Source organism: Leptonotus elevatus, chromosome 17, assembly GCF_054856555.1.
Source record: "Leptonotus elevatus isolate MCC_2025b chromosome 17, RoL_Lele_1.0, whole genome shotgun sequence".
Classification (NCBI taxonomy): domain Eukaryota; kingdom Metazoa; phylum Chordata; class Actinopteri; order Syngnathiformes; family Syngnathidae; genus Leptonotus; species Leptonotus elevatus.
Genome location: NC_141255.1, coordinates 517,739 through 536,812, shown reverse-complemented (window position 1 = coordinate 536,812; position 19,074 = coordinate 517,739). Strand labels below are relative to the sequence as shown.

The window sequence follows — 19,074 nt, the reverse complement described above, 5'->3', positions numbered from 1 at the left end:
TTTACTGAAGAATGTCAATATATAGTGCTCAACATTAATTAGCACGTGGATCCCATTTGAAAAAGGAGCTTTTACTGTTTATGCAATACTTCAATTCTGAAAGTAAAATCATGGTTTTCGAACAAACCTGTTTGGGAGTACTCATTTATTTTTTGCCAATGAAATAAAACTGCACAAAATTTAAGTTATTGTTAAATCACCCAACGTGGAGGAGCTGCTCATCTGCGTTGAGAGGAGCCACCTGAGGTGGCTCGGGTATCTGGCTCGGATTACTCCTGCACTCCTCCCCGGAGAGGTGTTCCGGGTATGACCGACCGGCAGGAGGCCCCGGGGACGACCCGGGACAAGTTGGAGAGACTATCTGGGCTGGCCTGGGAACGCCTTGGGATCCCGCCAGAGGAGCTAGACGAAGTGGCTGGGGAGAGGGAAGCCTGGGCTTCCCTGCTAAAGCTGCTGCATTTTTCTTCACCTTCTTCACAAGAGCCGATAAGGATACCTGCATTTGGAATTGCTGAAAACAAACTTAGCAGATCACGACAGACCAGGAACAAAAATGTACACTCAAAACAAAATGATGTGCACATACCTGGTAGTTTATTACAAAGAAACATAAGATATACATTTGAACAACTATCTGTCCTTTGGTGTGTTCTTCTTAATGCGTCTCATGTGGTATCTGTAAATAGCGGTGAAAATCAACACAAAGCACATTTAAAAGGATTTCATTTTCCATCAAGTGAGCATTTTGTGTCGACTTACTGTCCAACTGGATACCAGCGGTGCTTGGTGGTGTAAAACATCTTGCTCAGCTCCTCTATGGTGGGACCCGGTTTTTGTTTCGGCACCTCCTTGCCGAGGTGGGCCTTCAGCACCTGCTCGTGGGTCTCGGGCGGGCTGCACAGCGTGTCGGGCCTCTCGATTGGCTGCAACCGACAAATGGGAAGAAGGTACATTAGATAACAATGCAATGACAGTTACGTGCGTTATGTCGAGTGTCCTGTATTCCACTCCTACCTGAGTGAGCTCATAGGGAACGTCCACAGCTGGATGGTAGCAAACAACGGTCTTCCCGTCTGACGTCAAACCGATCTCCACATCACTAATAAACACAAGACAATCAACCAATGGTAATATATTACGGTGAACACAATAAACAAACCTGCAGTCGTCAATGGAAGGATCACGGATATTGGACCCATTTCGAACCGGCATCAAGCAAGCTGCAAAACAAATTGCGAGATTATTACATTTATAGTTAAGGTCGGTTAGTTTGCTACTAAAATGTACAATGTTACATTTTCAGTATTTCAAGTGTTTACGCCAACGTCAAGGTTAGCTACCGTTAGCTTCACTCGCAATCGTTGGCCTACAACATAAATACAAACATAAACATTGATTTAATGTAAAAACATCAAATAGTAATTACCTTGGACATGTGGTAATCTACTACAGTAGGCAATTCTCGTTAGTAGACTGTTTATTTTGCTCAAGTGACCTGACGCCATGCTGCTATTTCCTTGTGTACGTTACTATTTTGTTTCCGGGTGAGACGGTTAGCTCGCCTGGGGGAGGTTTTACATTGGTTCCGCATCATATTTCTTTCAAAAACGACGGTTTCTAAATTGCCATATGAAAATAATGGGATGGGCATTAAACTGTATTTTTAATAAGTTCAACCAGAGCATTACATTACTCTAGAAAATGGTGAGCAATTTGCTGGGGTCAATGCTGATGCTGCGAGCCCACCCGGAAAAACAAATAAGATGCACACCGGAAAATTGCAGCATGACGTCCGGTCACTTGAACGAGGAAGAAAAAATAAGTACGTAATCGTCTGTAAGTCAGACAAAATGTTGTTTTAATACGATTAAGTTAGCTTTTTTTTATTTTTATTGATTTATAAACAACTAGATTTACGTTTTTTTTTTTTGTTTTTGGTGAATACATTCACGTACTTAAGTTTAAAATAGTAAATGCATATTTATCAATTAAAAAATATATTTTTTGGATACTTTTTCTTACCTACTTTAGTAATTTAACTTGCATATTAAAAATACATCTGGATAAAATGAACTCCACCTTATAAAAAATACATAAGAGCAATTTACTGCAATAGAAGATTGATATTTTTAAACTTGATGTTTTTCTAAAGCAATAAAATGCTAATTTACAATTAATAAGATGATTTATCACTTAAACAACAAATAAACAAGCACTTTACTGCAACAGAGAATGTTTCCATTTTCTAAAGCAATACAAATTACAATGTGTATCCACTTGTATATGGTTTCATGATGACTTTTTTTGTTGCAACTTTTCCCCACTCTGCAAGAAGTGTGGCGATCAATGATATAATAAACTCAGCCAACAAATAAGAAAACATGACAACATTTTAAGTTACAAATTTCAAAACTGTATTTATACACTGGATATACATCATTTTCTCCGAACACTTTTACCAGTAAACAAACATGTTTGCCATATCAATGTGGCCTTTCCGGAAATGTACAAAGGATTAACAGCCTTCACCAACAAATGGGCAACTCCGGTGATGCGAACGCACACATTCAAGATGGATGGTGGAACGAGAATTGACCGTGAAAGCACTTTCCTGTGAGAGAAAAACTCTATCTAAAGATATGAACAGAATAGATAGTTGTTGTCCCGCTACAAGGTGTCCATCGCTGCTGAAGCGCCGGATGTTTCGGATCCTGCGTTCACCACCAAGCGCTCCCGATTGCCAAACACTGTAGCCACTAGAGGTAAATGTCCAAAACAATGAAAAGTTGTTAATTCGTGAGACTCATTCTGAGGCTACGTTCACACTGCAGGCAAACGCGAGTGACGTCGTCTCGTCTTCTGAGCCACGTTGGGGACACAATTAATATGCAACATGAAGGCTTACACACCCATAAATAAAATCAAAACATCGGATTTGACCAACATATCCCAAATTGACCCTGCCAGCGTGAAGCCGGCCGGAGACATTTTGGTCTCACCTGCTGCAACATCGCTGATGTCCCAAACCCGCAAGCCGTCTTTCTGTCCCCCGAAAGCATAAGTGAAGGGCCGATCGGGACAACACGCCGCACAGAACACCACGCCCTGCGCGCACAAACGTCAAATGTTCCACTTCTTCTTCACCATCTGCATCATTGACAGGATTGCACAAAAGTCCCACCATTTTCATGTCCCTGGAATGCAACAGATTGGGCTTGTCGCCCAAAATGTCCCAGATCTTGACGTGTTTGTCCGCCGAAGACGTCACCAGGCAGCCTTTAATCTGGCTGCTGAGATCCAAACCTGGAAATACAGAATGCAAAGTTTCCCAAGTGGCGAGGAAAGTACAAATACTCCATTACCTGCTGAAGTACATTTTCCCACGCATACCTGACACTTCGTCGTCGTGCGCCTTGAGTGTGAAAACGGGTTTATCGGCGCGAGCGTCCAGACAGTACACGAAGCCGTCTTCCGTGCTGGCCTGAAACGCGGCCACACGTCAGCGCGGCTCGTCCGCACTTCGACAGCCCAAATCACGCCGCGGCACCTACCAGGAAGTGACATGGGGAGAAGTGGTTCCACACCAGGCGCTCCACTTGGCCACTGAATCGCCATGCGCGGCAGTCGTCCGGGCTGCGGCAGTCGTACAGCACGGCCGTCCTGCAAAGAGAGCGCCGCTTCCAGAAAAGGGCGCTCGGCCACAAAAGCCAACGTGGGAGCAAACGTGGGCGCAAACGTACTTGTCGTAGGATCCTGACAGGAGAGTCTGCGCCTCGAATGGGTGGAAAGCCACCGTCTGAACCTGGAAGAGAAGAAGAGGAGGAAGAGCAGGGTTAGTATGGAGGAGCAAAAATGCAAACTCCATTCATAGAGCACCTTTCACACATTAAAATGCTAAACAATTAAAACATCCATAATACAATAAAAAGAAAAAAACATCCCGCCCCCTCATTTGAATAACATTTCATGATGTACATATGAGAGCAGAGCATTCTTATTTGATTCATATTTAAATCGATTTATTTCCATACTTTGATTTATTGTCGTTTTCATTTATTTCTTTGTATTTAATTTTTGAATGATATGTTTACATCCCTTTTTGGTTTTACTTTGATTTATTTTTTTATTTGGCTTTAAGGTCCTCCGCGATGTGGATTCAATAAATCCTTTGCGCCGTACTTTGTCAGTGTGTTTGTACAGGGTGGTGACGGGTTGGCCTCGGGTCAGATCCCACAAGATGACCACGTCGTCGGCTGAGCCGCTGGCCAAGACGTTCCTGAGAAGGGAAAAGCGCACGTCAGGTACGCAATAATGCCATTTTGGAACATTTGCACGCGCAAGACATTTGCACGCGCGCAGGCCGTTGAGGGATTGCCAAGGAAGTACGAACGATTCCATTGAAATGTATTGCACGCAAAATCTGTACAACCTCACAAAACAAAACCCCTTTTTCACCATACAGGCGTCATCATGTGCGAATCCCGATACAGGTCTTCAATCAATCCTGACATTTTACATTACGTGCATTTGAAGAAAACATGAACGATATAAACGTAGTTTCTCCCCAAAACTTCGCCCATTGCAAGACAAAAACATAGTTGACAGCCGACGGCGCTCCTCGCTCGGGTTCTGTTGACGCCGACTGCCGTTGTTAACTATGCGAGTTACCTTGTGTATGAAATGGGCTATATTAATAAAATTGCATTGCACACAAATGGATTATACTGGATTACTAAAAAACATTTAATTCCAAATCTAAAGGGAACCTCCCACAATTTCAGAATCACTTTTCATTTATACAAAAAAGCCATGGGTAAAAATAATAAAATGTCCACCAAAACATGTACAATTGAAGAAAATCGAAATAATAATAATAACAAAAGTTGGTGATACAAGGCGGCCATTTGCCAAATCGTTGAATTTTAGTGCCCTAAAATGCAATTTGCTGGTCACATAATTGCATTTTAAAAAGAACGGTGCATATTTATATTCATATTTACTGACCGGATGATTTTGTTCCAGGACAAATCCAACACGGCGTCGGTGTGGCCCTCCGCCGTCTCTGCGGACGCGCCCTAACATCCACCAAAAGATGAAAGCCACTCCAATAAAAGACTTCCTGCCGACAGAAAACAGAAAAAGTACCTTCTTGCTGCTTTTCTTCTTCTTGGCCGCCTTCTTGCTGCCCAGCGTGAAGACGGGCTCCAGGCAGTCCACCACGTCCAGGTCCCACACGTCGATCTGCGCCGTCATGTTGCCAATGGCGGCGTAGTTGCCTGGCGACAGAGGGCAAAATTCAACCTCGCCATCAACCGTGTGATACCAAAAGGTGACAACGGAGGTTTTTAGCTTACAGAGCTTTTCTTCGGGGTTGGGATCGAAGTTGAGCCACTCGATGCTTAGCGGGTACGCCGGCAGCAGGATGTCGTGATGCACGTACAGAGAGTTCTCCTCGCCGTTGTACACTGGGAAGGAAGTGCATTTGGCTTTCCATGATTATTCCATCAATGAATCGGCATTATTAAATGTTGTCAGCCCGTGTGGCGCAAGCATTATTTTTCTTGACTTTGGGTCAATGTCCTCGCGTTCTACTGAAGTTTCTGTGAATTTGTATTAAGGCTGAACAGTTAACCAAATTCAAATTGACATTGCAATGTCGTCGAATGCGATTTGACTTTCATATTAGTTCACGGTTCATTTGCCTTTTATTTTAGCATCAACCAAACCAAAAAGTCCAAAACATTTCTGTATAATAAATTTGATATTTTTTTCTAATTCAGATTCATTAATTGCTACTGTTTGTTAAAAAAAAAAACACACATAGGAAGAGGACCTTGGGGAAAAATAAATAAAATAAACGAAGATTTGAAAAAAATAATAATCAGTAGCTTGTGAATCAATGCATTATGAGTTTCCCAATGAATCGTTCCAAATGTATTGGATTATTCTGATGTTAATTACCGTAGACTTCCAGATTGCAGCAGTCTTTGTCAACCTTGCCAGACAGGATGAGGTTGTCGGTGGGCTTGATTTGGAAGTCCTCCCGTTCATATTGATCCTAAAAATGAGGACTTGTTCGATTCAAAATGCTTCATGTTCAGCGAGCGTTCAACTCACAGTGTCTTTGAGCGTGATGTAAGGGTCGTCGTCATTGGAGCAGAACACGGTGAGACCTGCCAGGCTGTCCCCGAGGTTGGCCGTCGCTATATTGTAGACAAACAAGACCTGTTTAATAGACTACAAAAACAAAACTAAAGAGGCTGGAAAAATCCTGAATTCTCCAAAAGAGGCTTGGCTGTGAACTCCTGATGCTTGTATTTCTTCAGTATTTGCATGCATGTTCTCATAAATGTCTTCCAAAATGTCGCCAACAACTTTACCTATATCTTCTTCGTCATATTTATCCAAGCCATATTCTGCAAGTTCATCCTCTTCATCATTTTGTGCTCCGGCAACATCCCCTGTATCATCGTCCGCTACAATGCCGGCATCCTCCTCTTCCTCTTCCTCTGCTGCTTGTTCCCTGTTGGAAAACATACACCACGTCATTCGGAAATGTAAGCACATCCCGGATATCTCAAAACAAAATACTGCACGTCAATGCACCCCAGCTCGTTCTTTGCCTCATTGATGATGCGTTGCAGCTCCTCCTGGCTCAACTGAACCTGTACCGAAACAATAGTCAACTTCACATGACAAATTACAGCTAAAGCATTTAGGATTATGTTCATAAAGCTGATGGAAACGGCGTCCGACTTTCTTGTTGACATTAGCTCTTGACAGGCTAACGCTAGCGAGCTAACCGTTCCGATTACTTTACTTACTTTGTCCGGCGTTTCCTTGGAGGAACCCCGCGTCACCCAACCGATACAAGTAATATGAGAACTCATGATGTATGACAAACTCTTGTAAAGCTGCAGCTGGACTTCTGTATAGAAAAGATAACAATTCTTAAAACGCACACGCAACTAAATTTGCCAGCAAACCATGTGGTTTGAGCGCATGTTGATGACGTCACATAATCGCAACGCCACGCCCGTTTGATTATGAATGGAGAAACTGATTAAAACACACTATATATGAGAATTCAATAATTGAATGATGTATTTTTGTTGTGTAAAATCTTAACTTAAGACGTCATGCGCAATTAGTTAAATTGAAGTAACAATTCTGGCCAAGTACCAAAAATATTTCAGTGCTTTTAATTAAAAAATTCGACGGTGTCCTTGAGTGTCTCGAAAGGCGCCTATAAATACAATGCATTCTTATTATTATTAATATGAACCAATTTTGCTTTGTTACCCTGCTCAATGACAAAAAAATTACTTCGAGCACACTTTTTCTTACTAAAACAATTTAATATCTCTGTATAAAAGAAGAGAGGCCCTTTATAGTGGTTATAGTGCCATCATAGCGTGTGGCAATAATACAGCAGAGGTATTACACATAACTAACACAGGTTCCAACATGCAGTCAAAAATAATGTGCAGTGCAGTGGTCACATAGTTGGAAGTCCGTCCATTCGGGGGGGAAAAGTGCAGCAGAATAAATGGACTTTTCAACAAAAATCCTCATTTTAGCAGAAACTGAATCAAACTTTGGCACAGTGACGAAAAACGTTCAATATTTGGACAGATTTCAAACAGACTATTTGCTGTTAAAATGATCCAAACGTCTCAACCCAGAGTTCAAATGATTCCACTTTTCTCTCACGAATTGATTGTAAAGTAGAAAACAAAGTGTACGTTAATCTCTATGGCTTTCAATAATACTGAAATATGTCCGAATTTAAAAAGCGTAAAACTCATCTCACGTGAACCTTTCTGCAACGTCAATAGCAACTTCACATGGTTTTCTGCTCTCAGCACGCGAGGAGTGTTTCTCCTTCTATTGTCCAACTTGCTTGCTTAAAATGGTCCGTTCGTTTCAACAATCGAAATCCAGCGCAATTTCCTCCTTGGCCGGCTTGCCGTGGGAGTTCCTGCGCGTGACGTCGTGGGCCGGCTTCAAGCGCTTGGTGACCAGCTTGAGGTTGGTCTCGTGCAGGATCACCTGAGTCAGGTACTTCTCCCGCTTGATTTGCTCTTTGACGGCGTACGGCACGTCGGGGATGACGTACGACAGGATGAACTTGGTCAGGTAAACAATGTGCTGCCAAAAGACATTCATCAGTAACTCCAAATGATTATTATTATTATTTTTGCTGCTTGTGTCGCTTACCTCGACAACTATAATAAACGCCATTTTGGCAGCGATCACATGCCAGTAGTAGATGTTGTACTCGTACTCTTTCGGGTGCCCGGGAGGGTAGCGGAAATCACGATACCTGAAAAAAAAAAAAACATTTGGTGAGAAGTAACAAAGTAGAAATACTTAGTTACTATACTTTTTAAGGCATGTTTACGTACGCATTTTTTTTTCTGAAGGCTTTTTACTTGCTACATTAGAAAACAGAGTTCTGAAAAGGATACCGTATACACTATTTGTTTTTTACATAAGAAAATACAAATATGTATTATGATAATAAAATATCATCTTTTCACTTTGAGATTCTTAACCTGGGTTTGATTGAACCCCACGGGTTTTGTGAGTCAGTCTCAGGGGTTCGGCGGTACTCAAATGATTGGTGATGGTACGCCTCGCTTGGCCATCATTGGCCGCAGGTGATCACGCTACATTGCTCGGCCTATTTGTGCTGCAGGTGCAATTTGGTGCGCTCGCTCACGAGGTGACACACAGCTGTTATGATTATTACTGCAATGCCTTCATACTAACTATGCCAAGCAAAAAAAGAAAGGGGTTGGACGAATATGTGCAATATGAATTCAAATGTATAACGGAACGTATGGTGTTCCACAGGGTTCAATTCCGAGGCCTCTGCGGTTTTCATTGTATCTGCTGCCCCTGGGTTCCGTCATAAGAAAACAGCAGTGGTTGTTTTGAAGTGATCTCTAAATATAGAGTTGAAAAGGCCTAAAATATAACAATATCAAATGAAACATATTTTATTCTTCAATAAAGAAGGGTTCGGCGAATGTGCATAAGAAAGTGGTGGGGTTCAGTGCCTAGAACCACTGACATGAATACTCTGACAAACTACTTTGCTGTGTTTGTTTTTTTTAAACTAATTCCTAATCCCAAAGGAAAAAAGGCACAAAAACTTGAAGGTCATGAAAATTCCCTGAGAGTTAGAAATGTCCTGATTTATACACACATGAGATATTGGCCAGGTATTTACAACTTTGTACCTGCAGGTGGTGATATTGTACGGCGCGCTCAGCGGCCTGCTGTGGTTGGAGAAATCGGCGATGTCGAAGACGGAGAGGGAGCTTTCGATGTAGCCCCGCATGCTTTGCGAGTCTTGCTCCCCGTACGGGTACACGGAGAAAGACCAGTAGTAGACCAGGCGCGGGATCATGTCGGAGGTGAAGGCGATGATCATAGCCTGGACTCACCAACAGCGAGGGAAACCACCATTTTGTGACGCGGCGGACGCAGGACGTCAAACTGGCCCGGGCGGCGACTCACGTTGGTGGCGACGGCCAGGATGGCCACGCCCTGAAGGATGGGCTGCCAGGCGCCGATGTCCTGCGCCTTCTCGGGAACGATGCGGCGGAACTGCGTGGTGATTTTCCAGGCGTCCACGCGGATTTCAAACAGGTTGTTGACCAGCGCCAGGACCGGAGCCAGCGGGAAGGAGGCCACGAAGAGCGTGACAAAGCCGAACTGGATGACTACGCGGGACGGGGGAACGCATCATTACGACACGTTCGTACCGCACCCGTGTCCTTTTTGAGATGGTTGAACTCTCACCCATTTCCAGGTACTCATAGAAGAGTCCCAGTTCGGACATGGACTGCAGCCGGTAGTCCTGCTCCCAGCGAGGAACCAGCTTCGGCGACGACGCGCGCGTGCAGTAGCGGAAGATCAGATTTTTCACCCACCTGCGAGACGCACGGACCGGGGTCAGAGTTCAGCTGAGCTGTCGTGGCATTCTTGGAGCTCATTGCGCGGTTTGTCGTCCTTACGGTAACAGGACCTCTTGGATGTTGTTCCAGATGGCTTTCCCGCCCATGATGATTGACAGCTGAGTGGTCAGTTCAATCAGACAACCGCCGGGATCGCACTGATTTTAAAACAGAAGAAAAACAACAACACCGATACAAACGCGTTCCGAGAGTCGCTGCGCAACAAGAGGGGACGCAAGCGTACCTCCTCGTTCCGGTATTTTCCCAGGAGGTACACGGGCCGTCCGGGATAGCCGACGGCTTTTCCTTTGGCGAAGGCGATGTAGAAGCAAGACGAGTAGTAGTTGACGAATTGGAAGAGGAACATCTTGAGCGTCAGGCTGTTCTCGTAGTCCGTCTTGGTCCTTGGCAGCTCTGAGAGGTGGGACAATGTTTGGGTTTGGGATGAAAAAAAAGAATGTTATTGATCTGTAAGATGTGCTAATCAAGCCGTTGATAGTTTATCAGCAATTATCGATGAATATGTAGCAGAAAATCAGAAAAGTGGAGGTTTATTTATTTAGAAGTTTGAACTTCTCCAATTGTGGAATGACACATTTGATATTTGGTGTGGTTTGTGACAAGAAAGTTGATTGATAAACAACCCCCCCCCCCCCCCCTCCAAGGAAGATGCACTTGTTCTAATACTTACTTCTTTTCATACACTTCTATTCCAATTGTAACTTTTGTGCTGCTGGCAAATGAAAATAGAAAGCTCTTAATCAAGGTGGTGGTTTTCCAAAATCGCCATTTTTGTCCAAACGTTCTACTTTTGTCACCAACTCAAAACGCCGACATGCAGACGGACCCTTTTGTGGGAATGGGTCACATGTACGTACTTATTGCAGCTTTTATGTGTGTTATTTGGCCACCGGGGGCAGTATAATACAAACATACAGTAAGACCAGTCATTCTTTGCAGAGGATAAAGAAGTGTTATGTTGTCATTGTAGTTTTCACAGCGTTTCATTTGAGCCACCCACCAAAGTTGGTGATCCAGATGGCGACCCGCTCGTATAACATGTTGAGAATCATGATGACCACGAAACTGATGAGCGAGGCGGTGACTGACGTGGCCATCTGCGGCGTCACGTATTCCTTGAGGGGCTCCAGCTCCTTCAGGTCCTGCGCTCGCAGCCGGGCCGAGAAGGCGAAGAAGGCGGCCAGGCGGTACACGGTGATGGCCACGATGGAGGCCACGATGAGCAGGATCTGTCACGCAAAGATCAAAAGCGTCATCAGGAGGGATTTGGACTTCTAGGAAGGAATTTCAACGGGAGGGTGACATTACCCAGAATAAAACCGTCCCCATTCCTATTGACACCCGAACGCAGCGTCCGCAGGCCGTGTATGGCACTTTCTCCTTCACCTGAGTCACGCACACGCATTAGGCTCCCGAAACCTTTGGCATCTTGTGGTGACGAGCGCGAGAGCGCGACTCACCCCCGTGACGGGGTTTTTCCTCTCGTACACACACTTGGCCTCGTACTCCGGCCGAGGCGGCTCCTCCTGCTCCAGGAACTCCACCGTGTCCCACTGGTATTCCAGCTCGGCCTGGTAGCGCTTCCAAAATTCCAGGAACAGCGTCACTGCGGCGAGGAAACGAGGACAAACGCATCTGCTGATTAGAGGCGCAGCGGAGTCATGTTTGAAAAAAAAAAAAGAAGAAAAAAAAGAGCGACTCACCCCAGATTGCCATAAAAACTGCAAACACCAGCGTGCCAAAATTGTCAAATATGCAGAGTTTCTACAAAACAGAAAGATCAAAGACCGTGATTGGCGGTTGAGCCCGATATCCCTCAACCGGCGGTTTTTAACCCGCGTTCAATGGAAGCCCACGGGTTCGGGTGAGTCCGACTCCGGGTCCGAGGTCAAGACGCACACCCGAGCGACTGCTGCGATTGCTGACGGTCCAGCGCTGCCGACTGACCTTGGAAGCTTCGCAGGTGCTGTTTAAGCGCCAGTATTTGCACTCCCGGTCGCACTGCGGGCACATGATTATTTTGCCGCCGATGTCCGGGTCGCAAACTTCTTTGCTGCAAAACGCACAAGACAGCAGACGCCGCGCGTGTAAAAGGCAGCAAATTTGCGGACGGAAAAGCTGCAATGGACTCACGGTCGAGTGCCGAAGTCCGCGTGTGTGTGACGAGTACCTCCACGTGCTGGTTTCTTGCGTTTTGTAGCCGTAGATGAAACAACTGAGACCGACGACCGCGGCGAGAGCCAGCATGACCGTGTAGAAGCCCAGCCAGGCAAAGTAAATGCCAATTTTCTCCCCGTAGTACTTCCTGTGAACATTTTTTTACAGCACTGTTTTCCATCCAGGGTGCAAGCTTTGACATTGTAAAAATGACACAACAGAATGCCAAACAAAAATGTCTCGTCTCAAATGAATGATATATTTAATTATATACGGGCCTGCTTCGTCAAACGGAAAGTTATTGTTCAGTTGTTGGTCTATTGTATCAATTCATCAGATAAACACGGAGTTAATATTATTAAACAACAAAATATACACAAAATACTACTCGGGGTTCCCCACCCTCACATTTCACACTGTAAGAATCTGCGACTTTTGAGTGTGCGTTGCTTTAAAAGGCGGGGCTTGGCTTGGCGAGTGACGTGGGAGCCACAGAAAACAAACGAAATAAGTCAAACTAAAATTCCCAAAACATTTGAACAAAAATAAATTAAAAGGAGTTAAAAAACAGAAACTAATCAAAACTAACTGATGGTTGCAATAATGTCTTTTGTTTTTGTCTATTAATTAATTTCATACACATTTTGGGGGTTTATTACATGTATTTATTTCGGCAGGAAGGTTAAACAGTCGCTTTTGGGAAATGTAGTTTACGTCACCTTATTACATGAAGTGAATGATTTTTTGGGCTTGCATGCCACAAATTTGCCAAAAAACCAAAAACAATACTTCAACTAATAAAAAGTCAAATGAAGCGTTTTTGAAAAAAATTATAACCAAAGAAAAACTCATGAAAATGAAGTGAATTTAAAAAAGCCAAAAGGAAGTCAAAAGTATCAATAATGAAGAATCGTCACCTTATGAGGTTTAGAGGCTGCATCTTGTAGAAACTTTTGGGGTGGGCCCATTCACTGTAGAGGCGGAACCTCTCGTTGGGACAGCCTTCTTCCTGCGACTTGACGTTGAACCTGCACTGCATCAACACACCAGACGCATAAACGTCCAACGAATGTCCTCCTGCGGCCCAACGCGGCCCCGGGGACACTTACGTCGTGGAGAGGATAGGCGGCTTTGTAAACGCCGCCGCCTAAGAGTTTCCGGATGCCAAACTTTTTCACGCTGCCGCGCGTCTCGTAAGGAGCTCGGCTGAGGATGTAATAAGCCTGGAAGACAGCGCGGTCGCTTTTGACGGCGGCGCTCTTGGGGGCCATTTTGAGGCGCAAACTCACCATCCTGCTGCGCATGGACGACGTGAAGAACACGTCCCTGTCCTTGACGTAGAACTGGTCCAGGCGGTCCTTCTCAAAGGGGGCGGTGAAGAACTCGGCCTCCTTGCTGATGAGGCTCGGGTCCGGGTAGAACGGCTCGGTGACGGCGGACAGCCATTGTTGCCACCACGGCGAGCGCTGCGACGACAAGTCGTTGGGCTGGATGGGCAGCTTGATGTGCAGGACTTCGCCGTACGTGCACAGCGTGTCCCACGGCATGTGCACCTTGACGAACACCAGGTGCTCGTCCGCCACCTGGATCGGCGCCGCATTCAAATTCAGCTTGGGCAAAACATGGCGCGTGGCCGTCCGATTGCGACATCTTCAATCGGCTCCACCCAGCAATATTGATTGATTTTTTTTTTTTTTTGCGGGTTGATTGAAACGTACTAATTCATTGATCTCATCCAATAATTGCTTTATTGGTTCTTTATAAGGAGACCCCAAAAGCGGTCAATTCATTTTGCATCATCCAAGACAGCAAAGCCATTTTCAACACTTTGGATTGCCGAATATTCATTTGGAAAAATCACACCAAGCAAAAGCACAGATTTGTACGAATCCAAGACTTGATGAGAGTCTTTTTTGTTTACTGTCAAAGCGACAAGAAGTTACTTACCGATCGCGTGGCTTCCAACTCCATTCCCATTTTCATCAGGCTGGCCTCAAAATATTCCCGCCGTCGCTGCACAAGACAACAAAGCGACTTGATGGTTTCACGTTTCAAGCGCATTTGGGACGACCTGAATTTTGCGACTTCCAAGTTTGGTCATCATTTCGTGAGAAGGCCGAACATACGCCGACGACCGTCGCCGTTTGTTTTGGCTGAGCTGCTCTTTAACGAAGGAAAAAATAATAATAAAAAAAGCTCACGAGCGGCTGATTCCAAAACGGCACACTTGGCCAAGCGATCGCCTTAAAGTTTCTGTGATGTCACAACACGCATTCGTCGCCTGGCAGGGATTTGAGCTCGTAAGAAAAGAGCAACTTTATAATAAATACGAACTGTTGTGATACATTTAAAATCATGCAAACGAAACCTCCCTGTACAAACATTAGTCGAGAGTCAATAACGACCAAACACGTTTCAAATGCACGCTCGCTCGCTCCAATATGCAAACTGGAGAGGACAAAAACATTAAATTTTCAAAATGTCTCATGAACATTAAATGAAAATTGAATTGGAGTTAAATGACTGTTTAAAAACAAACAGTTCTAAGATTAAACACAAATGTATTTAAGATGAATACAACAGCGCTGTTCTTAAAAATAAATTAAAATGTAGGGTTAGGGTTCGAGCAACTGCATGCAGTAAAATATATTTTTTTAAGTCCCGTACTGAATAAAAAACTGTCAACTGAGCTGCATGTTGTAAATGTTGTCATTTTGAATGGAATGATTTGTGGTCCGAAACTGACACTCATTGCCATTTGCACCGTTAAGAAGAGTTGATGAAAAATACCTTTCGCCGTGCGAACGTGTGTCTCTTGTCAAACTCCTTCCTGTCCTCGTCCTCGTAGACCAAAACGAAGTCGACGCGACGGACGCCGTCGTTGAAGAAGAGCGAATCGGGCTTGTCGTTGAACTCGGCCTGCGGGCAAAAGCGCGGCTCGTCAGGTACGTCGGCACACTGAAACCCGTGCTCGTCCGCCATCGGCGTGTGTCCGTCCGTCCGTCCGCCCAGGGTTTTAAATGTCATTGCGGTTTATACGGGCGATGTGGGATGAGCAAACATTACGACATGACAAAGCACGTGTAGCAACTTTCAACATTGTGGTTATTAAGAGTGGATTATCATCTAATAGAGGGTCACTGGGGGGGGGGGGGGGGTCTTATAATGCAGGATTGTCCCATTTTGAAGTCAACTTTTACATGATACTTTTACTTTTACTTTTACTTTTACTGAGCTGCGTGGAAATGTGCGACACTCAGAACTCACCAGTTGCACTTTGACGACCGTCGAACCTTCCTGAATTCCGTGATACGTTGGCAGAAACTCCTCGGGGTAAACTGGAGAAGGAAAAAATGATGGATTGATAAAAATGGGACATTTTGCAGGAGGCAGCCAACGTGCGTCAAATCTCTAGTTTCAGTCGATATGATTATCTACAGAGACTTGCAGCCGAACCTATGGAGGTAAATATGGTGCAAAACTAACTTGTGCAAAAAATTTGTACCTGTAGAAAAAAGTCTAAATTTGTATCTGTAAAAAAAATGTGTGCCTGTAAAAAAAAAAATTGTATCTGTAAAAGAAATTTGTACCTGTAAAAAAAAAAAGTGTATGTGTAAAACAAATTTGTATCTGTAAAAACAAATTTGTCCCTGTAAAAGTCATGATTTGTATCTGTACAAAACATTTTTTGTACCTGTACAAAAAGTATAAATTTGCATCTGTAAAAGTTCTGTAACCACTTCCTCTCAAGCGCATTCCGCCTGCCGCACGATAATCTCACACGTATATGCATTCTTTGACTGTTATTTATTTTAGCCCAGGCTGCAGGTTCAAACATGCGCTTTTTACATGTACTTTGATGCTTTTTGCACGTTTGGAGGAGGATGGTTTATTTCTGTTGTGCCATCAATTGGAGGCCCGACAAAAAGTGTGATCGCATTCCTGCCCGAAGGGGCCGCGAAAAAAGAAAGAAATGGCTGCGAGCGATCAGGGGGGTACGCACCCCCCCCCCCCCCAAAAAAAAGCACCTGGATTCCGGGTTTGTGAGTTTATTACTGGTACGGACTTGTGACTACAAATTTGTTATCTGCAGAGGGTTTCAAAAATAATCATAAATGGAGTTTGTGCAGTCTAAAATCCGCTGAGTCCAAATGTTTTTGCGGCCCCGTTGAGGCCCGTTGAGGCGTTCCAAACCGCGACCGACAGCGCCCTCACTTGTTCTTACCTTAAAACGGGCTCTCTTAGATCACTAAACGTAAAGACGGTCAATATAAGGAACCGGAAGTTGAGATGACAAGTCAGGACGTCAGTTCCAGTTTTGGCGGAAAAGGTCCAAAAGGTGTGAATTTGTGAGTACTACTTCCTGTGTGTGTTTTAGGAGGGAAGGTCACACTTTTCTATATATTATGTTGACATGTTTTCAGTCTTAAGAACGCTCCCAGTGTGTGAGTGTGAATAATTGATCATCAATTACAGCAAAGTGCACTCACTGATGTTTGTTTGATTATGGGGGGGGGGGGGGGGGTCAATAATATCCTGCTTGTGAGTGCCGCTATTACGTAGCCTACTTATAAATGAGTTGATATTTCTTAGAGCTTTTCTAGATATACAAAGATACAAATTAACTATGTACAACTAAAATAATAATGTGGTGAATAATTCCATTTTGTAAGCAAAAATGGTTTCTTCCACGTCATGAATTTGAATAAGCCTCTTTCAAAAACAGACAGAGGTCATTGGAAACGGCTCGTTTGGGTTCGGAATGTGGAGATGGGTTTTGGTCACTGTTCAGTCGATGGATGCGTCTCGTCTCGTAGGATATAAGATCGAGGCCATCCCAAAACTGTGAAAATACGAAACTCGTCGCAGCGTGTAACCTTTAGCTAATAGCGCCAGCTAGTGGTGAACTAATAATTCATTTAATTAAAAAACCCACTATTGCTTTCAATAATATAGAAAAACATATTTTCTATCACATCAACGTACATTTAGTTTTGATATAATGAGAGGTCAAGTAATCGCTAATTATATGACATGACTGCCGCCTCACCTCACAAGACCTTCGTTAGCCCGGGTGGCGTTGCATCGAGTGTCGGACCCGATGGGTCGACCGCCGCTGACCTTCGACATTTGGGGGTTGTCGCTGAGTCCCGTAATTCGGGCTCACGTCGCTTGTCACCTTCTGCTTTACTCTTGCAAGCTTTTACTAGCTTCTTTCTTCTTTTTTTTTTAACTAGCTTCTCCCGCTAGCCGCTCTTGTTAGCCACTCTAGCCTATGGCTCTGACTAACTCACCCTGGTTAGCTGCTCCGGCTAAATCCGGCTCGCTCGCTCTTTTGGTGTCATTTGCTGGGCTTCGCAACGGCTGCCAAGTCGCCGTCACTCGCCAGATGCTCGTTTGCTCACACAAAATAAGAATTGGTGGTAGGCTTGCATGCGTTTGGGCTGCATTCTATGCTATAGCGACATCTAGTGGTCACTTATTACACACTGTACCTTTAAACAATAAATAACGGATTGCTTTATTTAGGTCAGTGTGTTTAAATTCAAGTCAAAGAATTTAAAAGCGACCCTTACATCCTTCTCATTTTCTGTATGCTGCCCCCAAAACCCAAGTTTGGCTCTCCATTGGTGAGAATGTGAGTGTTTGTATGTGATCGGTTGCAAAAAACAAAACAAAAAAGTTTCCTCTTCAAAGACAGGTTGGACTTCATTTTGTCTTACTTCTAAAATGCCGCGCGGTTCCGCTCAAGGAATGGAAGCAACAACAAACGAGCTGTTGCTAGGCAGAACCACAACATCCAAGAAAATGTAAGAGGACCCATGTGACATCCCTGAGGAACACGAAAGAGCTTCTTCTTCTTTTTTTTTTTCAAAGAGCATGGAGACACGCCCCCCCCCCCCCCCCTCCCAAAATCGGTTTAAAACGTACAGTAAGTTTCTGTTGCCAGCTCGTCACAACTGTAAATGTTAATGCACACTGATTTGATTTCAACACACGGTTGCGAAGTCATGACTCACGAAGCGTGGAATTGACTTCCCTTCAATATGTGCGCTTTTGTGGCCTGCCTATTGTCTGATTAAGTTTCCAAACAAAATACACAATAAAAAAAGTACAAGAAGCGGCTCAAGTGTTTGTCTCACCGACGTCTTCCTCTATCATTTCCAAGCGGGCATCTGCCTCGAATTCTTCCACGTCAGAGAAGGATTCCATCTCCAGGATGTCGTTCTCCATTTTCGCTTTTCCAGCCCAAGTTTTCGCTTTCGCCGCCCGGTAGCTTGTTCGGATATCGCAGCAGCTTAACGGCGCCGGCCCGCGTACATTCTGAAGTTCGTTTGCCAACACTGACCAGACGTTCGGTACACTTTGGACCAAGTTGAGACTTGAGAGAAGCGGTACGAAACGGGTGGGGTCGGAGGGGGAGGAGGAGGCGCGAACGTTCCATTTTCCACCGGAAGGCCAAATTTGGTGAAGTATGATGACGTCAGATACCCAAGATGGCATCGGGCAGCCTCCGTGAAATCACTCGTGATTAGTACGAAACGTTTTTCTTTTCTATACTATGTATGGAACCGAAATAAATACATTTTCGAACTTTGTACCCCATAAATCCAAATTTGGAGTTAAATACACATGACAGCAAGTCAGCGGCCTCATTAGCTGCCTAAAACTTTTCTTCCACCCCAAAACTATTTACCAAAATGACTCCCAAATGTTGCGCCTCAACTAATTCAATTATATTTTCACAATCGTGGCGATCACTTCGATTTGGTTGGCTTTGTTCACTGGCGCAGTTCTAAAGTCGTCGTTTCCATAACTTCAACAGAATATTCAATGTACATGCATGCTATGGCATCTGTTTTGTTTTGTTCAGCAAGCTAACTTTGTGGGAATGTCTTTCTCTAAACGCATTGAGTTAATGGGAGAT

At 44.3% G+C, this 19,074-nt stretch overlaps 3 protein-coding genes across 4 annotated transcripts; all 3 read right to left on the bottom strand.

Moving 5' to 3' along the window:
• Positions 1-128: 128 nt before the first annotated feature.
• Positions 129-1,544, bottom strand: mrpl42 (mitochondrial ribosomal protein L42). 2 transcript variants are annotated; one of them, XM_086059762.1, is made up of 6 exons: positions 1,427-1,544; positions 1,160-1,220; positions 1,015-1,099; positions 760-923; positions 587-676; positions 129-511 (listed from the first exon to the last, which is right to left on the bottom strand). In XM_086059762.1, the coding sequence occupies exons 1-5, from the start codon at positions 1,503-1,505 to the stop codon at positions 631-633; spliced, it is 435 nt and encodes a 144-aa protein (XP_085915888.1). In that variant the 5' UTR covers positions 1,506-1,544; the 3' UTR covers positions 129-511; positions 587-630. The 2 variants fall into 2 exon arrangements, with proteins under 2 accessions (XP_085915888.1, XP_085915887.1); XM_086059761.1 differs by lacking the exon at positions 129-511 and having other exon boundaries at positions 573-676.
• Positions 1,545-2,390: 846 nt separating this feature from the next.
• On the bottom strand, positions 2,391-7,017 carry pwp1 (PWP1 homolog, endonuclein). Its single transcript, XM_086058244.1, has 15 exons — positions 6,825-7,017; positions 6,607-6,665; positions 6,381-6,523; positions 6,118-6,203; positions 5,962-6,058; positions 5,355-5,465; positions 5,146-5,276; positions 5,005-5,075; positions 4,180-4,276; positions 3,741-3,802; positions 3,552-3,660; positions 3,391-3,481; positions 3,182-3,303; positions 3,000-3,105; positions 2,391-2,756 (listed from the first exon to the last, which is right to left on the bottom strand). Exons 1-15 carry the CDS (start codon positions 6,888-6,890, stop codon positions 2,668-2,670), a joined length of 1,440 nt encoding a protein of 479 aa, XP_085914370.1. The 5' UTR covers positions 6,891-7,017; the 3' UTR covers positions 2,391-2,667.
• A 320-nt stretch (positions 7,018-7,337) lies between these two features.
• Positions 7,338-18,565, bottom strand: ano6 (anoctamin 6). The gene is made up of 20 exons (XM_086058235.1): positions 18,290-18,565; positions 15,414-15,484; positions 14,937-15,065; positions 14,094-14,159; positions 13,436-13,729; positions 13,256-13,369; positions 13,064-13,179; positions 12,160-12,294; positions 11,937-12,042; positions 11,693-11,753; positions 11,450-11,595; positions 11,298-11,375; positions 10,990-11,218; positions 10,213-10,382; positions 10,029-10,126; positions 9,814-9,944; positions 9,529-9,734; positions 9,249-9,445; positions 8,221-8,326; positions 7,338-8,151 (listed from the first exon to the last, which is right to left on the bottom strand). The coding sequence occupies exons 1-20, from the start codon at positions 18,378-18,380 to the stop codon at positions 7,927-7,929; spliced, it is 2,769 nt and encodes a 922-aa protein (XP_085914361.1). The 5' UTR covers positions 18,381-18,565; the 3' UTR covers positions 7,338-7,926.
• Positions 18,566-19,074: the final 509 nt, after the last annotated feature.